Source organism: Salmo salar, chromosome ssa01 (assembly GCF_905237065.1).
Source record: "Salmo salar chromosome ssa01, Ssal_v3.1, whole genome shotgun sequence".
In the NCBI taxonomy this organism is placed as follows: Eukaryota; Metazoa; Chordata; class Actinopteri; order Salmoniformes; family Salmonidae; genus Salmo; species Salmo salar.
In genome coordinates, this window is record NC_059442.1 from 124,268,760 (window position 1) to 124,290,363 (window position 21,604).

At 42.4% G+C, this 21,604-nt stretch overlaps 1 protein-coding gene across 3 annotated transcripts in view; it reads right to left on the reverse strand.

Annotated features, from left to right (window-relative positions):
* Positions 1–21,604, reverse strand: part of LOC106561374 (zinc finger protein 462-like) — a 97,783-nt gene that overhangs the window by 38,068 nt on the left and 38,111 nt on the right. For all 3 annotated transcript variants that reach the window (XM_014125267.2, XM_014125276.2, XM_014125257.2), the window contains exons 3-4: positions 16,069–21,389; positions 15,659–15,796 (exon numbers count right to left, since the gene is read on the reverse strand). In XM_014125267.2, the coding sequence (XP_013980742.2) occupies positions 15,659–15,796; positions 16,069–21,389 (5,459 nt within the window). The remainder of the gene's footprint in view (positions 1–15,658; positions 15,797–16,068; positions 21,390–21,604) is intronic.

The following is a 21,604-nucleotide window of genomic DNA, read 5'->3' on the forward strand; positions in this document are numbered from 1 at the left end:
TCCTTCTAACCACTCTGACATCAATGCAAATGCAATAGAAAATCCCATCAAACACGTATCATCGAAACAGTAGGTGTTTTTAAGTCACCTCACTGTGATTGATCAATTTGAAGAAAGAAGTTCAGCATGTTGAAACTGAGTGGAAAACATGGTCGTTGTGGATGTTGTTTCAAAGCCTAACCCAATGAAATTGACTTTCTAATGATCAATTCAAAACTGCATATGCATTTTAGAGAAACCCTGAATTAAAATAATGATTGTGCTGTTATAATGATTGTGCCATTATAATGATTGTGCAATACATAGCCTACCGCATATTACCCACGGCAGAAAAACATTTAAAAAAAAAAAACTGATTTAAGATGTCTTTGGTACATAATTGGTCTTGCCTACCTCCGAAATTAAACAAATGAATGTGGACTGTATTACTATGCATACTCACTGGGCTGGTTACCTTAAGCTACAATCCAATCTTTCTATTCATGAATCTGGGAGAGAATGTATAGGCCTAGGCGATGCTGTGGGTTCACTGACTATGCAGGGCGTCTAAGCCTACAATTATAGTTATTTTGTATTTGATATTGAATAGCCTAGTAATAGGGACTTTTTTTTATATTTTCCCAATTAAAAGGCTGACACATTACCTTTAGCTACAGAATATCTCACCCCTGTGCGTTTCCATCTCCTCTCTCTCTTTCATTCCTTTCTCCAGCATGCTGAGAGAGGGGCTGTCAACAATTTAATGATATATGTTTTGTTGTGAATACATGTTACTATCGATGTTACCGAACAGATTTCACTAGGTTTCCCAAATTAAGCACGGGGTAAATGCAAGAACAGGGTTGGAGAGCCCATGGCATAGAGAGTTTGGGCGGAATAACACCTGCCGCGCAGTGGTTGATGAATGTAGTGAAATAACCGGAGTAGCCTGAAAAAGGAACCAGTGGAAAGTAGCATCCATTCACTATTTGAGTGCATATGGATGACATGTCTTTTGAACAAATTTTACATATTAATAAAGACAAGATTAAATTGAGAATAGTAAAAATATGATCACTTGATGAGAGTGTGCAGCCTGAAGCAAGGAACATAGTGCAAGCTTTTTTTGCAACTTTTTCAAATCATCAATAGCCTATAGTTGTATGATGCAGCCCATATTTGTTTTGATTTCTAAGACATTCTAAGGTTTGTATCATTCACAACTAAAGTTGCCAAATGACTCTAAATCTAGCATATAGGAACTTATTCAAATGATGGCTTTTACGCTCAATATAGCCACTTCCTATATGCACTCGATCCAAATGGGAAACATATATTTTATTCAGCTAAGATCAATTATATTCTTATTACTATAAAATCATATAATATAAAATAATGGCATGGGACTTATAAGCATATCTTCTCTGCTAAATTATCTTATCCTTATCTCAGCTCACTGTTCACCATAGCAGCACCCACCCGTAGCATGCGCTCCAGCAGGTATATCTCACTGGTCACCCCAAAAGCCAATTCTTCCTTTGGCTGCCTTTCCTTCCAGTTCTCTGCTGCCAATGACTGGAATGAACTGCAAAAATCACTGATGCTGGAGACTCATATCTTCCTCACTAGCTTTAAGCACCAGCTGTCACAGCAGCTCACAGATCACTGCACCTGTACATAGCCCATCTGTAAATAGCCCATCCAACTACCTCATCCCCATACTGTATTTATTTATTTATCTTGCTCCTTTGCACCCCAGTATCTCTACTTGCACATTCATCTTCTGCACATCTACCATTCCAGTGTTTAATTGCTATATTGTAATTACTTCACCACCATGGCCTATTTATTGCCTTACCTCCCTTATCCTACCTCATTTGTACATACTGTATATAGACTTTTTCTACTGTATTATTGACTGTATGTGTCGAACTGCTTTGCTTTATCTTGGCCAGGTCGCAGTTGCAAATGAGAACTTGTTCTCAACTAGCCTACCTGGTTAAATAATTATTATTATTATTTTTTTTAAATGAACAAGCCTACAGTGTCATGTTGGTATGAAGAGATTCGGGAGAAATGCTCAGGAATGAGTAATATTTTTTTTTATTAAGCCCAAATTGCGGCGTGCCGTGTAAAGGCACGGGGAAAAAGACCAAACAAACACCTAGCAAAACACAGGGTAGAAACCCAAAACAAAAGAGCGAGGAGTACCGTGAATAAATAACACACGTGCACAATGATTAACACACGGCACGAGACCCGTAATCATCTGAGCAATCCACAATGGCACGAAAGCCAAAACACACAGCACAGGTACTCACACGCACCAACGGACATAGTAACAATAATGGACAGCCAAATTTAAACCAAAGGGCACACTTATACAAGTACTAATCAGTGGGAATAGGGGACAGGTGTGTGTAATGAAATTTCCAGAGGGATCTATGATATACAGCCAATGGTATGGCGCATAGCCAGATAACATACAGTAGGCCATCTCATATTCTGTTCTTCTGAAATAAAATGTCTTCCTATCATAATGTTTCTTTAGACCTGCCTAAAATAAATAATGGATTTATTGTGATGGTGTATATTAAATTGATTTATTCAACTTTTTTTTACGTAGACATTCCAAAGGTGCGCATAAGTGGCTTGTATGCAAGGAGACGCTAAACGTGTTTATGTTTAGTAACGGTCAATTACAGTGAGACCGGCACACTTTTTGCATGACAATAACCGTCTGACAAAATGTCATTACCGCCACAGCCCTAGGCAGCACGCGTGCCAAATATAGAACAGCTTGTTGCTTTGTGGCCATAGACATATAGCATAATACATAGAAGGGTTTGAGAACCTCTTACTCTGTTAAAATCATGGATAAACTAACAATGGATTCCAGTCCTGAATTGACTGTAAACTGCCATCTATGGATTACATTTCTATAGTCAGTTGCGGCTATAATTTTGCCTATAGCAAACTTCAAAATACAATTGTGGGAAGAATGTACAGTTTGGAAAGCAAATGCCTATTGTTGAAAAGAGAAGACTAATCTGTCTGTAGAAGCAATAGAAAAATGTATTCCCAACTTTAAGCGAACAGCAAATTGTTTTTCCAAAGTAGCTTATCTTGAGATAGGATATTGCCATGAGGAGCGCATCGGCCATCACCAGGTAAGTCGGTGTGCCACTGGAAAGTTTATTTAGAAGCCTACTATGGCCTGTAATACATACAGTTGAAGTCGGAAGTTTACATACATCTTAGCCAAATACATGTAAACTCAGTTTTTCACAATTCCTGACATTTAATCTTAGTAACAATTCCCTGTCTTAGGTCAGTCAGGATAACCACTTTATTTTAAGAATGTGAAATGTCAGAATGATAGTAGAGAGAATGATTTATTTCAGCTTTTATTTCTTTCATCACAATCCCAGTGGGTCAGAAGTTTACATACCCTCAATTAGTATTTGGTAGCATTGCCTTTAAATTGTTTAACTTGGGTCTTGCATTTCGGGTAGCCTTCCACAAGCTTCCCACAATAAGTTGGGTGAATTTTGGCCCATTCCTCCTGACAGAGCTGGTGTAACTGAGTCAGGTTTGTAGACCTTGCTCGCACACGCTTTTTCAGTTCCGCCCACAAGTTTTCTATGGGATTGAGGTCAAGGCTTTGTTATGGCCACTCCAATACCTTGACTTTGTTGTCCTTAAGCCATTTTTCCACAACTTTGGAAGTATGCTTGGGGTCATTGTCTATTTGGAAGACCCATTTGCGACCAAGCTTTAACTTCCTGACTGATGTCTTGAGATGTTGCTTCAATATATCCACATCATTTTCCTCCCTCATGATGCCATCTATTTTGTGAAGTGCACCAGTCCCTCCGCAGCAAAGCACCCCCCACAACATGATGCTGCCACCCCCGTGCTTCGCTGTTGGGATGGTGTTCTTCGGCTTGCAAGCCTCCCCCTTTTTCCTCCAAACATAACGATGGTCATTATGGCCAAACAGTTCTATTTTTGTTTCATTAGACCAGAGGACATTTCTCCAAAAAGTACGATCTTTGTCCCCATGTGCAGTTGCAAACCGTAGTCTGGCTTTTTTATGGCGGTTTTGGAGCAGTGGCTTCTTCCTTGCTGAGCGGCCTTTCAGGTTATGTCGATAAAGGACTCGTTTTACTGTGGATATAGATACTTTTGTACCTGTTTCCTCCAGCACCTTCACAAGGTCCTTTGCTGTTGTTCTGGGATTAATGTGCACTTTTCGCACCAAAGTACGTTCATCTCAAGTAGACAGAATGCGTCTCCTTCCTGGGCGGTATGACGGCTGCGTGGTCCCATGGTGTTTATACTTGCGTACTATTGTTTGGACAGATGAATGTGGTACCTTCAGGCATTTGGAAATTGTTCCCAACTTCAATGAGTCGGAGGAGAAAGACATATTGATTATCATCTCGGGCCAGGCCCACACTCGTAGAAGGGGAAGACGGTGCTATAGAGGCCAGCGTGGGCACCTTGATGAGACTACGGCGGCGAGTGAAAAAAACACCTCTACCCCTGTTCTATTGGCGAATGGTCAGTCACTGTTGAATAGACTGGATGAGCTCCGTTCGCGACTACCCTATCAACGGGACATTAAGAACTGAAATGTGCTTCTCGGAGTCATGGCTGAACAAGTACATGGATAATAAACAGTGCATTCGGAAAGCATTGTCACCCCTTGACTTTTTACACATTTTGTTACGTTACAGCGTTATTCTAAAATGGATTAAATTGTTTTTTTCCCCTCATCAATCTACACACAATATCCCATACTGACAAAGCAAAAACAGATTTTTAGAAATTTTTGCTAATTTCTTAAAAAAAATAAAACTGAAATATCACATTTACATGAGTATTCAGACCCTTTACTCAGTACTTTGTTGAAGCACCTTTGGCAGAGATTACAGCCTCAAGTATTCTTGGGTATGATGCTACAAGCTTGGCACACCTGTATTTGGGGAGTTTCTCACATTCTTCTCTGCAGATCTTCTCAAGCTCTGTCAGGTTGGATGGGGAGCATCACTGCACAGCTATTTTCAGGTCTCTCCAGAGATGTTTGATCAGGTTCAAGTCCGGGCTCTGGCTGGGCCACTCAAGGACATTCAGAGACTTGTTCCGAAGCCACTCCTGCATTGTTTTGGCTGTGTGCTTAGGATTGTTGTCCTGTTGGAAAGTGAACCTTCGCCCCAGTCTGAGGTCATGAGCGCTCTGGAGCAGGTTTTCATCAAGAATCTCTCTGTACTTTGCTCCGTTCATCTTTCCCTCAACCCTGACTAGTATCCCTGTCCCTGCCGCTGAAAACCATCCCCACAGCATGATGCTGCCACCACCATGCTTCACCGTAGGGATGGTGCCAGTTTCCTCCAGATTTGACGCTTGGCATTCAGGCCAAAGAGTTGAGTCTTGGTTTCATCAGACCAGAGAATCTTGTTTCTCATGGTCTGAGAGTCTTTAGGTGCCCTTTGGCAAATTCCAAGCGGGCTGTCATGTGCCTTTTACTGAGGAGTGGCTTCCTTCTGGCCACTCTAACATAAAGGCCTGATTGGTGGAGTGCTGCAGAGATGGTTGTCCTTCTGGAAGGTTCTCCCATCTCCACAGAAGAACTCTGGAGCTCTGTCAGAGTGACCATCGGGTTCTTGGTCACTTCCCTGACCAAAGCCCTTCTCCCCCGATTGCTCAGTTTGGTTGGGCGGCCAGCTCTAGGAAGCGTCTTGGTGGTTCCAAACTACTTGTATTTAAGAATGATGAAGGCCACTGTGTTCTTGGGGACCTTCAATACTGCAGATATTATTTGGTGCCCCTCCCCAGATCTGTGTCTCAACACAATCCTGTCTTGGAGCTCTACGGAAAATTCATGGCTTAGTTTTTGCTCTGACATGCACTGTCAACTGCGGGACCTTATATAGACGGGTGTGTGCCTTTCTAAATCATGTCCAATGAATTGAATTTACCACAGGTGGACTCCAATCAGGTTGTAGAAACATCTCAAGGATGATCAATGGAAACAGGATACACCTAAGCTCAATTTTGTGTCTCATAGCAAAGGGTCTGAATACTTATGTAAATAACTGATTTCTGTTTAAAAAAAATTATACATTTGCAAACATTTCTAGAAACCTATTTTCACTTTGTCATTATGGGGTATGGTGTGTAGATTGATGAGGAAAAACATTGATTTAATCCATTTTAGAAGAAGAAATTGCTCATCGAGAGGCTGCGCTCTTAGTGGCCAGTGATTTTAATGCAGGCAAACTGAAATCTATTTTACCTCATTTCTAACAGTATGTCACCTGTGCAACCAAAGGTAAAAAACTCTAGATCACTTTTACTCCAAACACAGAGATACATACAAAGCTCTCCTTCGCTCTCCATTTGGCAAATCTGACCATAACAATATCCTCCTGATTCTAGCTTACAAGCAAAAACTCAAACAGGAAGTACTAGTGACACGCTCAATACAGAAGTGGTCTGATGAAGCGGATGCTAAGCTACAGGACTGTTTCGCCAGCACAAACTGGAATATGTTCCAGGATTCATAAGATGCCATTGAGGAGTTTACCACAGCAGTCACCGGCTTCATTAATAAGTGCATCGATGACGTCATCCCCACAGTGACCGTACGTACATATCCCAACCACAAGCCATGGATTACAGGAAACATCTGCAGTGAGCGAAAGGCTAGAGCTGCCACTTTCAAGAAACGGGACACGAATCCAGACCCTTATAAGAAATCTCAGTACGCCCTCCGACGAACCATCAAACAGGCAAAGTGTCAATACAGGACTAAAATCGAATCCTACTACACCGGCTCTGAAGCTTGTCGGACGTGGCAGGGTTTGAAAACTATAACAGATTACAAAGGGCAACCTGGCCCAAGAGCTACTCAGTGACCATCCTACGAGACGAGCTAAATGCCTTCTATGCTCGCGTCGAGGCAAGCAACACTGAACCATTCGTGAGAGCACCTGCTGCTCCAGACGATTGTACGATCACGCCCTCCGTAGCCGATGTGAGTAAGACCTTTAAACAGGTCAACATTCACAAGGCCACAGGGCCAGATGGATTACCAGGACGTGCACTCAGAGCATGCGCTGACCAGCTGGCAAGTGTCCTCACTGACATTTTCAACCTCTCCCTGACCCAGTCTGTAATAGCTACGTTTCAAGCAAACCAGCATAGTCCTGTGCCCGAAAATGTCAAGGATACCTGATTAAATGACTACCGCCCTGTATCACTCACATCTGTAGCCATGAAATGCTTTGAAAGGCTGATCATAGCTCACATCAACACCATCGTCTCAGAAACACTCAACCCACTCCAATTCGCAAACCGCCCCAACAAATCCACAGATGACGCAATCTCTATTGAACTCCACACTGCCCTTTCCACCTGGACAAAAGGAACCTACGTGAAAATGCTTTTCATTGACTACAGCTCAGCATTCAACACCAGAGTGCCCTCCAAGCTTATCACTAAACTAAGGACCCTGGGTATGAGCAGCTCACTCCGCAACTGGAACCCGCGCACGACTCCAACACCATCATTAAGTTTGCAGAAGACATGACGGTGGTACGTCTGATCAACGACGATGAGGAGACAGCCTATAGGGAGGAGGTCACAGACCTGGCAGTGTGGTGCCAGGACAACAACCTCTCCCTGAACGTGCATAACACAAAGGAGCTTATCGTGGAATACAAGAAACGGAGGGGCAAACACGCCACCATTCACACTGACGGGGCTGTAGTGGAGCCGGTCGAGAGCTTAAGGACCTATCATGGTCCAAACACACCAACACAATCGTGAAGAGACCATGACAATGCTTCTTCCACTTCAAGAGGCTGAAAAGATTTGGCATAGGCCCTCAAATCCTCAAAAAGTTATACAGCTGCATTGTTGAGAACATCATGACTGGCTGTATCACCGCTTGGTATGGCAACTGCTCGGGATCCGACTGCAAGGCGCTACAGAGTGTAGTGAGTACGGCCCAGTACATCACTGGGGCAGAACTCCCTGCCATCAAGGACCTCTATACCAGGCGGTGAACCAAAAGGTACCTGAACAGCTTCTCCCCCGAGGCCATAAGACTGCTGAAGAGTTAATCAAATGGCTACCAGGACAATTTACATTGACCCCCTTAAATATTTATCTTTTCATCTAATTTATTTTGCACTGATACTCTTGCACTGGCTCTACGCACACTCACACTCTATACCCATGCACTCACACATACTGCACTGACACTCCAACACACACACACACACACACACACACACACACACACACACACACACACACACACACACACACACACACACACACACACACACACACACACACACACACACACACACACACAGAGACCTGCATATTGATGCCACATACTCACACATAGACACACTTTAATACTCTTCACATACAGTGCCTTCGGTAAGTATTCAGACCAGTTGACTTTTTCCACACCTGTCTATATAAGGTCCCATGGTTGACAGTGCATGTCAGAGCAAAAACCAAGCCATGAGGTTGAAGGAATTGTCTGTAGAGCTCCGAGACAGAATTATGTAGAGGCGCAGATCTGGGGAAGGGTACACCTTCCAACAGGACAATGACCCTTAGCACACAGCCAAGACAACGCAGGAGTGGCTTCGGGACAAGTCTCTGAATGTCCTTGAGTGGCCAAGCCAGAGCCCGGACTTGAACCCAATCGAACATCTCTGGAGAGACCTGAAAATAACTGTGCAGCGACGCTCCCCATCCAACCTTACAGAGCTTGAGTGGATCTGCAGAGAAGAATGGGAGAAACTCCCCAAATACAGGTGTGCCAAGCTTGTAGCGTCATACCCAAGAAGACTCAAGGTTGTAATCGCTGCCAAAGGTGCTTCAACAAAGTACTCGGTAAATGGTCTGAATACTTATGTAAATGTAATATTTCAGTTTTTTATTTTTAATACATTTGCAAAAATGTGCTTTGTCATTATGGGGTATTGTGTGTGGTTTGATGAGGGAAAAAAACAATTTCATACATACATGTGGAAAAGGTCAAGAGGTCTGAATACTTTCCGAAGGCACACTATGATGCTGCTACTCTGTTTACTATATATCCTGATTGCCCAGTTCCTTTTATGTCTACTTACATATACATACTGTATAACCTCAATTACCTCAACTACCTCGTACCCCTGTACATTGAGTCGATACTGGTACTCCTTGTATATAGCTTCATTTTTAAAATGTTATTGTGTTACTATCTTCTTTTTTATTTAGCTAATATTTTTCTTACTATTAACTATTTTTAACTCAAAGCCTTAGGGCCTATGATTTCTTAATCTGGCCCTGCATACAGTCACTGCTCTGCCTGTCCAGTCCTTTCCACCCGCCTTGCTCTGCTTGCTCCGCCCACCCACTTCTCGTGAGTTTTTCCGCTTTAGTTGGGGGCAAATTTCCAGCGTTTTTGGTATGAAGATGGCTTCTCTCGCTCTCTCTTTCCTATAATATTTTTTGGGGGTAAAATAAACATACGAACAACAATTTACAGACACCCCTATCCTTAGTGCCTGCACTGTTTGCCACATGGACTTAAATTGTACCAATTCGTTTTTCTCAATCGCCCATGCTATTTCAATGATAAATCATTCGATTTTTCCATTGTGTTAATGATGGCGGATTACGTTTTTAATATATGTTTTTCAAGATGAGAAGGGAATTGTACAGCCCATTGGGTCTCTAACTACACGCCCATATTCCGTGTTCTGAAATATGCAGACAGACAGATTAAAAGTACATTTGAATAACTTTTGTACTTTAAAGCATTCCCAGAAAGCATAGTGTCACGTCCTGGCCAGTATAAGGGTTAATTGGTATTGTAGTTTGGTCAGGACGTGGCAGAGGGTATTTGTTTTATGTGGTTAGGGGTGGTGTGTTTGTTGTAGGGCAGTTGATTTAGGTATTCCGGGGTTTTTGGTCACTGTTTGATTTTCATGTATTCTATGTTTAGTCTAGTGTGTCTGTTTCTATGTTTGGGTTCATTGGGGTTGGGACTCTCAATTGAAGGCAGGTGTTGTCTATTTGCCTTTGATTGAGAGTCCCTTATATGAGGGTGTGTTTGTGTTTGTCTTTTGTGGGAGATTGTTTTTGCACTGCGTTTTTGGATAGCCTGCAAAACTGTTGCAGTGTCGTTGTTTATTGTTTTTGTATAGTGTTCAAGTGATCGATTAATTAAACTCAAAGATGAACACGACCTCGGCTGCGTATTGGTCTACTTTTTCTGATGAGGACTTTTCTATTTCATCTGAAGACGAAGACGACTGTGACACATAGATTATTGAATCATTGTTAGTTTTAGACTTAAGACATGACTCTGTCGTTGTACTGTAGAATGTGTGAATTTTGTCTTTTGCATAATAAATTCTATACGTTAGTTTATACTGGATTAAGCGTACATTTTCGTTAACTGTAATTTCATTAGTTATGCTCCAACTTTCCCTCCATCTTGTGCCAACGTCAGTTCGTTTTCAGTCAAATAGTTTCTTTTATTAAGAGATTGTCAGTTGGATAGGCTCTCTGCAAGATTTGTACATCGTATCTATCATATGAACATCCCTTTCTGACTCAAATAAGATTCCCTCATGGGTTGCTCTGATGATCAAAATATTTCAAATCGAAATTGTGTGATTATGTAACTTTTGTGATATGTATTTCAAATGATCTACGTTGGTATGTCCAAAATTACTTTTTCATTCTGTAATGGAAATATGAGTATTTCATGTTACCAAGTCATTTATGATTTCTATGTCTTTAGATATCCAGGTTGTGTTTTTAGAGAGTGATATTGGTTCTTGTAGAATATGTGAAATTTTCTTCTATATTGTTAATGTGTTCTTAACTATGAAGTTGTTAATGTTTTTAGATGTATCCTTCGAAAATAGACACATAAACAGATTCTGGGGATGAGCATGATCATCTTCAATATGTACCCATTGTTCCTCTTTAGTGCATTTAACTATATGTCTCAAGTAAAAGCCTTGGGTAGTGAGTTGATACACTTCCAAGTCTGGAAGGTTAAAACCACCCTCAGGCTTTCATATTGTTGAGTAATGGAATAACGTTATCTTTATATATTTGTTGTTTGTTGACACTTATTAAGCATCCTAAATATTACATTTTTAATAATCCACAAAGGATTGCTGTAGATTGTGAGTTATTCTTTTTCTTTTTCCTATTGCCATTATTTTGTTTTTTCCCACGTTATTTTATAACCTGAGATTTTAGAGTATTCTGAAAAGGACTTCAGACATGCCATCTTCTGTATTCAGTATACAACTGCCTGGACTGGCCTGGCCCTGGTCTGCAGAACCAACAAGGCCTTAATTTGGCTCCTGTCTTGGGTGAGGCTTAAATCCTCAGGCCTGCCGTCCCTTTGCCAAGTCCCTGGCAACCTCATCGGAATACTAATGTTGAAACGGTTACCCGCTGCCCTCAATGTTATGGCCTCTTTTCCCCTTGCCTGCCTGCAACGGTCAGGAGGGACTACCTCGCTTGTTTTCTCCAGGGGAAGTTGACAGACTGTCTACCCAGGGGTCTCCATTGCAATAAAAAAAAAAATGGAAACAGAACCCTGCCATCCGTATAAAACAGACTTCGGCAGTGTGGGGGCCTCTTAGGTCTGAGAGTCAAAAGTCAAGTCGGACTCTGTACTAAAGAGTTGGGGGACACAGTGGATTTTAGACAGAAGTTGTAGGGAAATTATATTATTTTCAAAGCAGCTTCAGAAGTAACCTTTCAGTTACAGCTGAAATAATTTACAATTCTATTTCCTGCTAAAATGAGTTATGGGATGAAAAAAACATAATAATACATCATCATTCTATTTGTAAGAAAGTAATTAACAATCTGAATGCATGCACATGAATAATATGCATATAAATCATTAACATTTACAGTGGCAAGAAAACGTATGTGAACCCTTTGGAATTACCTAGATTTCTGCATAAATTGGTCATCAAGTCACAACAATAGACAAACATGTGTGCTTAAACTAATAACACACAAATGTTTGTATTTTTCTTGTCTATATTGAATACATAATTTAAACATTCACAGTGTAGGTCGGAAAAAGTATGTGAACCCCTAGGCTAATGACTTTTCCAAAAGCTAATTGAGTCCAATCCATGAGATGAGATTGGAGATGTTGGTTAGAGCTGCCTTGCCCTATAAAAAACACTCACAAAATTTGAGTTTGCTATTCACAAGAAGCATTGCCTGATGTGAACCATGCCTCGGACAAAAGAGCTCTCAGAAGACCTAAGATTAAGAATTGTTGACTTGCATGAAGCAGGAAAGGGTTACAAAAGTATCTCTAAAAGCCTTGATGTTCATCAGTCCACGGTAAGACAAATTGTCTATAAACGGAGAAAGTTCAGCACTGTTGCTACTCTCCCTAGGAGTGGCCGTCCTGCAAAGATGACTGCAAGAGCACTGCGCAGAATGCTCAATGAGGTTAAGAAGAATCATAGTGTCAGCTAAACACTTACAGAAATCTCTGGAACATGCTAACATCTCTGTTGACGAGTCTACGATACGTAAAACACTAAACACGAATGGTGTTCATGGGAGGACACCACGGAAGAAGCCACTGCGGTCCCCCAAAAAATATTCGGTACGTCTGAAGTTTGCAAAAGTGCAACTTGATGTTCCACAGCTCTACTGGCAAAATATTCTGTGGACAGATGAAACTACAGTTGAGTTGTTAGGAAGGAACACACAACACTATGTGTGGAGAAAAAAAGGCACAGCACACCAACAACAAAACCTCCTCCCAACTGTAAAGTATGGTGGAGGGAGCATAATGGTTTGGGGCTGCTTTGCTGCCTCAGAGGCTGGACAGCTTACTGTCATCGACAGAAAAATGTATTCCCAAGTTTATCAAAACATTTTGTAGGAGAATGTTAGGCTATCTGTCCGCCAATTGAAGTTCAACAGAAGTTGGGTGATGCAACAGGACAACGACCCAAATCACAGAAGTAAATCAACAACAGAATGGCTCCAACAGAAGAAAATGCGCCTTCTGTAGTGGCCCAATCAGAGTCCTGACCTCAACCCGATTGAGATGTTGTGGCATGACCTCAAGAGAGCAGTTCACACCAGACATTCCAAGAATATTGCTGAACTGAAACAGTTTTGTAAAGAGGAATGGTCCAAAATTCCTCCTGACCATTGTGCAGGTCTGATCCGCAACTACAGAAAACGTTTGGTTGAGGTTATTGCTGCCAAAGGAGGGTCAACCAGTTATTAAATCCAAGGGTTCACATACTTTTCCCACCCTGCACTGTGAATGCTTACACGGTGTGTTCAATAAAGACTTGTTTGTGTATTAGAATTGTTTGTGTATTATTCGTTTAAGCAGACTGTTTGTCTATTGTTGTGACCTAGATGAAGATCAGATCAAATTTTATGACCAATTTATGCAGAAATCCAGGTATTTCCAAAGGGTTCACATACTTTTTCTTGCCACTGTTTAGGCGCAACATTTGTATGCGAAAGGAAATTAAATACACTAAATATACTAACTTAATTGACTAGTAAATGGTGTAAACAAATATGAAAAACTGGGTAACACTTTACTACCTGTTAGACATAACAGGACGATTCCAATGCCGGAATAAAAACAATTCTTATGAGAGGGCCATGAACAGTACCCAGTAATGCTGTATACTGCTAGAAAGCTCAGATTTTCCCTTTTTTTGTTCCTCATTATTTATTTATTGTTGTATTCACTTTTCCAACCACAAGATGTAGTAAATAGTAAATAGTATGAATCGTATGAAAATATTATGATGTCATATGCTATGAACAACCTAGTCATGACAAATTTGCGAATATGGCCTGACATACATTATGTTTTGGGATAATCTACATATATTTACAATCAACTTTACAAATTACATCCTATAAGATTTTAGCTACCTTATTACTGTAATAAATTATGATAAAACTTGTGGTTAGGGAAAAGTAGCCTTATTTTTGGGTCACGGCTTTTATTCATTCTTGTGTCCCTCCCCTTCTGAAACTCACAAATGTTTTACGATCTCTGCTTTAATCTCCTCTAAAAGTTGTCCATCTGTGAAGGTTTATGTTTCACATCTACAAATATTGTTTGTTTTGTTTTTTAAACTTGATATAAAACCATTTGTGTTTGTTGTAGAACGATCCCACTGGGCACACAACATTTCAATGTGAATAATTGGGTAATATTTGGTTGAGATGTTGATCAATGAGATTACAACCTATATTCACCCACTCAAATAGACAGCCAAAATTGTTTTAAACTTCCAATATGTTATCACTATGCTTTTAACCATCTAAAACCACATCCAAATTCCAATGGAAAAACAATGTCTGATTTTTGGTTGAGTTATCACACTTACCACTGCGCTTTCAACTATTTATAAGTTCAAATGAGAATACAATGTCAGATATGTTGTTTATTTATACAACAGATGAACGTGTTATCACTGTGCTTCGTCTAATAGCACAACCAAATGACGTGGATTGCAGTTGAGATTACATTTAAAGTATATAGCGCAAGTGATCATTGCTGTTCGAGATTCTGCACAGATTATTATAGCAATTGTAAAGATCTCCACAGACCTATTCTTTAACTTAGATTTATGTTTGAGATGGGGACATAAATCCAACATATAAACTATTCATTTGTTGACAAACTGGAATTAAAGCCAGAATAAGTCAGTGGCACAGATGGAACTATCCAAGCAGAACTTATCCAATCTCCTTCAAATGTTGATATTTGGTTGCACAGACAACCAAACACAATTCAACATCCAGTTTGTCTACAACTTAATAATTGATATGTTGGATTCACATCTCCATCTCCACCAAATCTCAAAGTTAAAGAAAATGACTAAATCTAATCCAATCAAACTTTAAATGCACTCCAAATAAAGTTTCATTTGATTTAGTCCCATTCTTTCAATTAATCCAACATATTCATAATTAACTTGAAGCCAAAACCTTATTTGTATTGTCTATTTTCTGTGGAAACCTGGGTTGAATTGAAACAGCTCTTGATGACTTTGCAAAAGCCATAGGCCTAAATAGTATCATTGATAATATATCACTTATAAAGTATGGTTACATTTAATATTCTCTGTTAAACCTACCTTTGGAACGACTTTGAGAGCAACAGTGAATATGTTTAGGTATTCAGAGACCTCTCAATAATCATTCTCACGATAGCACATTGGTAATAGTCAGTGACAACTATTAAAGCAAAGCAGGGAGACTAAATGAATAGCTGTAGATAGATCAACCCTCCAGTAGGAGATGCTGCCCAGCCTATAGTTTTTTCTCTGATAATGAATTTTAAGTTGAAGATCTGACGTTGTTTCAAAGGTACAAATTCAACAATTCAACAAGGTTCCAGCTTCCAGTGGCTGTGGATATGTAACCTGATACCCCAGGGTCTTCTGAGGCGAACTCAATTCAATGAAATAATAACGTAAATCTCAAGAATTGCGGAGTTTACGCTTAACCGGTTAAATCCTGAAGGTATAATGCATTATGTGGTTATAATGCATTGTAAGAGCATGCATGACCCCCGTGCGTTACCAAACTCTTGGCTATTTGATCTTACCTTGACATGGCCCTCTTTGACCTCCCCGTACTGGACGTGTTTCCTCAGGTGGTTACAGATGGCTCTGAGAGTAGGGTGGACCTCCACACAGAAGTTACACCTGTAGCCAATCGGTGCTTTGTCAGCATTATTCACCAGCTAAAAGAAAAGAAAAAGGGAAGAAAAGGTGGCAAATCTAACAGCCTTACACTCATTCCACTGATATTCTCTATAACTGATTTCATTTCTAACGATAAAACTTTAAACATCAATGTGTAACATTACTATGTTAGCCCAATACACTGAAAATGCTTCATATACTGTTGGTTATTATTCACAGTCTCATTCTACTCTGAGTCCAAAACAATGACCACATCTAGTATTTTACTGAGATGATAAATCACCATCCTTTTGTAAACTCTTCTACTCACTTTCTCAGGCTTTGTTTCCGGTGGCTCGGACGACTTCTGCTTGCTAAGGAGCTGTTTCCTCCTCTCTTGCCGCATCGCCCTCTTCTGGAACTCCTCGTTATGGTTCATCAGGTGAGTGCTGAGGAGAGGAAGGCCCAGGAACTTCAACTCGCAGTGGGAACACTGATAGAGTTCTGTCTCCATCCCATCTTCCGTGAGGCTGGGGTGGATGACAAAGTCCTGTTTGTGGTCCTTGCCACTGTGATGATCATTGTAGTGCATGGAGAGAAGTCTCACCGTGCTGAATTGCTGGAAGCATTTTAAACACTTGAAAGGCAGCCACTCGGCAACCTCTCCCTCTGGTTCGGGCTTCGGTTCAACCTCCACCACTTCTGTTACCTCTTCAACATGTTCAGGTTCTTTGGCATAGAGCACAGTGAAGTAGCGTCCGAGCTTGCTGGTGTGTTGCCGCTTGGGGAAGACTCCTGGATGGCGTTTGATGTAGTGTGAAACTATGCTCTTCCTGCTGAAGGCCTGGAACGCACAGAGCGAACACTCCCTCCTCTCCACGGCCAATCGTAGCTCCTCGCTCAGCTCCGACCCTTCAGCCTCCGATGCCACGGGCACAACCACTTTACTGGGCTTCTCCGTCAAAGTCTTGGAGGCTGCCAGGCAATGTGTGTAATAAGCATCAATGTCATGACGTTTCTGGTAATGTGCCGCCAGGCCTTTGCGAATTGGATTGGTGTATGAACAGAGAGCACACTTGAAGACGTTGTTCTTGCCTTCCGGTTGAGCTCTGACGTTGTTGTGCTTGATGCGGTAGTGTCGAGCTATGCCTTTTCTGGTTGAGCAGAAGTACTTGCAGAGCTGACACCTAAACACAGCATGGGTCTCTCCTTTGTTGATAGGGAACTGGGTGAGAGCAAGTTTGAATTCGCTAACCTCTTGTACCTCTGATGATACACTTGTGGCACTGCATTCAGCGACCACCTCATCTTTCACAGTGGAATATGGCACGTGGGAAGGCTTGAACATATCTGAAGCTGGTTGATTGTGATATTTTTCATAGTGAATTTTCAGTTTCTCCAATGTTCCATGAGTGTACGGACACATTTTGCATCTGTATGCTCCATAACCCTGTCTTTGGGTCTTGCACTTGTCATCCACTTCAGTTATATCTTTAACCTGCTCGATGTCATCCGCAAAGTCCTCAGCGGTGACTTTCACCAATGGATGCCTCTTCTGGTAATGAGTAAGAACTCCATGGATGCGTGAATTCACATATGGACAGTGTCGGCACTTGTAAACCGAACTTGGATTTATATCAGCTTCTTGTGCGAAGTCAGCCGCCTTGACTTTCATGCCTGGGTGTTTTTTGCCATAGTGTGTCAGAAGTCCATGTAGGCTGTTATACTCAGACAGACATACAGTGCACTGGTAGGGGTTGTTGGAGATCGAGTTGCTTGTGTGGGAGAGCCTGGGATGGTATTGGTGGTGTTGGTGCTCTTGAGGTGAGGTAGGGATATCCAGTGGTCCTTCATCGTGAGCAGTTGGAAGAAAAGTGAAAGGTGGTCCTTTAGCCATTGAGGGGTGGACTTTCTCTTGGGATCTTGGACCTTTGATTATGTCCAATAGCACAGACTCATCCCCTTTGACGGCCCAGGGGTGGACAGCTTGGTAGTGGTTGGTAATATCCCAGATGGAGCACGCCTCGAAGGCACAATCTCTGCATTGGTAGTGCTTACTGTCCCCAGCGTTCCCCCCTGGCTGGGAGGCGGTAGTATCAGGCCCAGCCCACAGCTTGCTGGCCATGTACGTGTAGTCAACATTGTGCTCTGGGTGGCGTCTTTGGTAATGCATTAGCAGCCCGTTGGGTTCCGCATGGGAGTAGATGCACCACTCACAGTGATAACCAGCCTCCAGGATGCCATCTTGGTACGCCCAGTGTAAAATGGTCATGGCTGTGGCTTTCACAGTAGGATGATCCTTCTTCAGGTGCTTCTTCAATGCGTACACGTATGGAGATGTATAAGAGCAGTGCCTGCACTTCAGTGAGCGAAGACATCCGGAGGATGCCTCGGTCTCGGTGGGAGCAGCAGGGGCTATGGCAGAGGCGGTAGTGCCTGACTGGCCCATCTGCGCTCGCTCTCTTTGACTGCGGACCACTGCAGTGTGCCGGCGTACAAGGTCAGCATTGGACTTTGCGTCCCTGTGCTTCTTCTGGTAGTGAATAAGCACTCCTTTTACAGTGCGGTTCCCGTAGTCACAGTGCTGACAGAAGAAAAGCATCTCTGCTTCTCCTTTCTCTGTGACAACTCTAGCGTGAGAATTGCTGGACCCATCAAATCCATTGTTGTTGAACTGTTTGAGAAACTGCTTTGGGGGTGCAATCTGAAGCTCATCCATTAGTTTCATCAACCCAGAGGTGGGAGCGGCGTGCTTGATGTATTTCGCAGTCACCTTTATTTCTGCATGTCTCTTTTGATAATGGACAAGAACTCCCACTACAGAGCGGTTGCTGTACACACAATGTTTACAGTAGTATATCTCCTCATCTGTACCAAATGGCATGGCGGCGCTTGGCGACTTAGCAGGGGTTGGTATATTGATGTTGTAAGAAGAGTTGCCTGCTGACTGTGGCCTATCGACTGTGGTAACTCTCATGGTTTTCTGAATGCGGAAATATGAGGCCTTTTGCTCTGGGTGCTTTTTCTGATAGTGAACCAATACAGAGTGCATGTTAGGGCTAGCAAAGGAGCATATGTCACAGTCATAGACCACAACATTACCAACCTCTTTCAGGGCCTCTGTCTCAGAGCTTGAATCTTGTGTCTTTGCAACACTTTTGAGCACAGGACTGGACGAGGACTTGGGTGTGGAAGTGGAGGAGCTACATGTGAAACTCTTGGGACCGGAATTTAAAATTTCTCTCAGCGTTTGAGATTCTGCTCCCTTGTGCTGTTGTTCCACCACGTAACTCGAGAAGATCATAGCGTTGTTTATTTTCACCTCAGGGTGCATTCTTTGGTAATGGGGCATCAAGCTTCTGACGTTTGGACTTGTGTACGAACAAAAGCGGCACATGTACACCAAATCTGGCTGGTTGAAGTTCAGCACATTGCTGGCTTCTGGGTGGTGATCCATGTAGTGCTCATGAAGGTTGTTGAAGTTGGTGTATTCGATGAAGCACTCCAGACAACGAAATACGGCACTTTGGTCCTCAGGGTCGAGGATGTATCTAAAGCTAAACTTAATGTAGGGGTGCATTCTCTGGTAGTGGGTGCTCACACTGCGGGCTGACTTGTTATGGTAGTCACAGTGCTTGCAATAGAATCGTGCCATCCCTGAGTCCTCTGTATAGTCGAGGTTCTCCTGGAAAGAAGTGTCCCGGCTGTCTTGGCTGCTCTGGTCTTGGAGATCCGCTTTAAGATCAACAGACTCCTTGTCCTCATCGTCAGAGAGTGTCATTGCGATGGGAATGTTTCTTAGCTTTGACGTGAGGGTTCTTTTTCTTTTACCCACCCGACCTTCGTAAAGCTTGTTGTAAACGTAGCCATGATTTTTACTCTCGCTGTTGTTCTCCTCCTTGTCTCTGCCTGCATCTTCGTTCATGTTGAGCTCTCCTTCCTCTTCATCATCCATTTCTTCCAGATTAATCACCAGATCCTCCTGTTGTTGACTGATCTTGCTCTGAAGGTTGTTGGCAATTTCATCAATCCTAGTTCTCTTCTTGACTGGGGACAGATCCAAAGGTAGATCATTGATGGACTTCCTTGCAGTTTTCCCAGTTAAGTGCTTTTTGGATCCAAGTCCTAGAATTGAAGTCTGTGTTTTTTGTACCTGGCTCGGAGAACTGGAGAATGTTTCCAATTCCAAGTCCTGCTGCTCATTTGTAGAGCCTTCCAAGCTGGCAGCTTGCATGTCGTCACAGTAGGAGTGCTTGTGTTGCTGGTGAACTCGCAGCCCTTTCAGCGTGGTTGTCGAGAAGCTACAGAGTGTACAGCGATGAGGATTTTGCTGGTTTAGATCATTGCCCACATTACTTAGCTTTTTCCCATTGACTTTGGAAGCAGCGACGTTTCCTCCGTTCACTGATTCTGGTGTCTCGTTATTCTGAGGACCTGGGCTTTCACTGGTCAGGTCCATGGTGTCCCAGTCTGAGGAGTGACTTTGCTTGTGCGTGCCTAACTTGAGAGGGCTGGTGCAGATAAAGGGGCACTCATCACACTTGTATACTGTCGTCTTCCCAGATAGGTGTATGTTCTCAATGTGACGGGAGATGCTTCTGCGATGCATGGTGAGGAAAGAGCAGAAAGGACACTGGAACCTGTTCATGTACCTTCTGAATGGTATCCCTTTAGTCTCCAGCATCTTGTTATCCTCTTCGGACAGAAGCTGCTTGGCAGAATCCCCAGTTGACAAGGGATCGGTGTAATTGGGATCATCCTCATCACCCAGTTCCTCGTCATCTTCCTCAGAGGTGCTCCTGGAGTCGTCAAGCATACTTAAATCCATCTCCATGGCACAGTTGGAAACATCGGACATGACGAAGGTGGACCTGTCAGACAAAATGGAGGATCCCGTGCTGTTGGGCGCTACCGATTGAATCTGTGAATACTGATAGGGTGATATCCCAGAGGCAGGCTTGTTGAGCTTGAAAACTGAGGAGTTGACTACAGAGGAGCCTTCATTGCCACTCAGGTCTTTGAAAACCATTTTGGAGTTAGGAGGGCTTCTGGGGGAGGAGGGGGAATCAGATTTAGATGAGCCTGTGCTTCCTTCTCCTTCTCCACCCGGCTGGATGGTTGAGATCATTTTCACCATGTTGCGGTGCTTTTTCATCATGTTGTCACACCACTCTCTTCGAAGCTCTTGGTTTCCCCTTGACTTCCCCAGAGGTTTAACCATGGACTCTAGGATACCACGCTCTACCACATCCTCTGCTAGTTCCTCACTGGGTTCCTCGGACGATAATGCCTCAGGGTCATCAACAGCCTCAGACAGAGATTCTGGGGGGTCCAGATTTCCTTTATGATACATCTTCTGGTGCTTCAGGATCCTGGCTTTGCGTGGAGACTTGTATGTACAATACTGGCAGGAGAACACTTTCCCAAGACTGTCATGGATAACGATGTTATAGTTGGACTGTTTGGATGTATGGGAGGCTGGTGAGTTCCCGCCACTTAGTGAGGTTCCATGTACCTTCTTGGTGTGTTCAGACAACAGACATTTTGATCTGAAGTAACGAACACAGATTTTGCACTGGAATAACTGGTTTGCAGTTTTGTTGGGATGGTTTGCTGACTTGCTGTATGGCATTTGGTTCGAACTTGAAAAGTCTGTTTCAAAGGGGTGGCCAATGGAAAAAAAAGGAAAAAAGAGATGTTAAAACAGTCTTTCCTTAAATAGTAATATCAATGTTAATATACTGTAAATATTAGAATGTATTCATACCCCTAGACTTATTCCACATTTTGTTGTGTTACAACCTGAATTCAAAATGGATTAAATAGATTTTTTCCTCATCCATCTACACACAATACCCCATAATGAC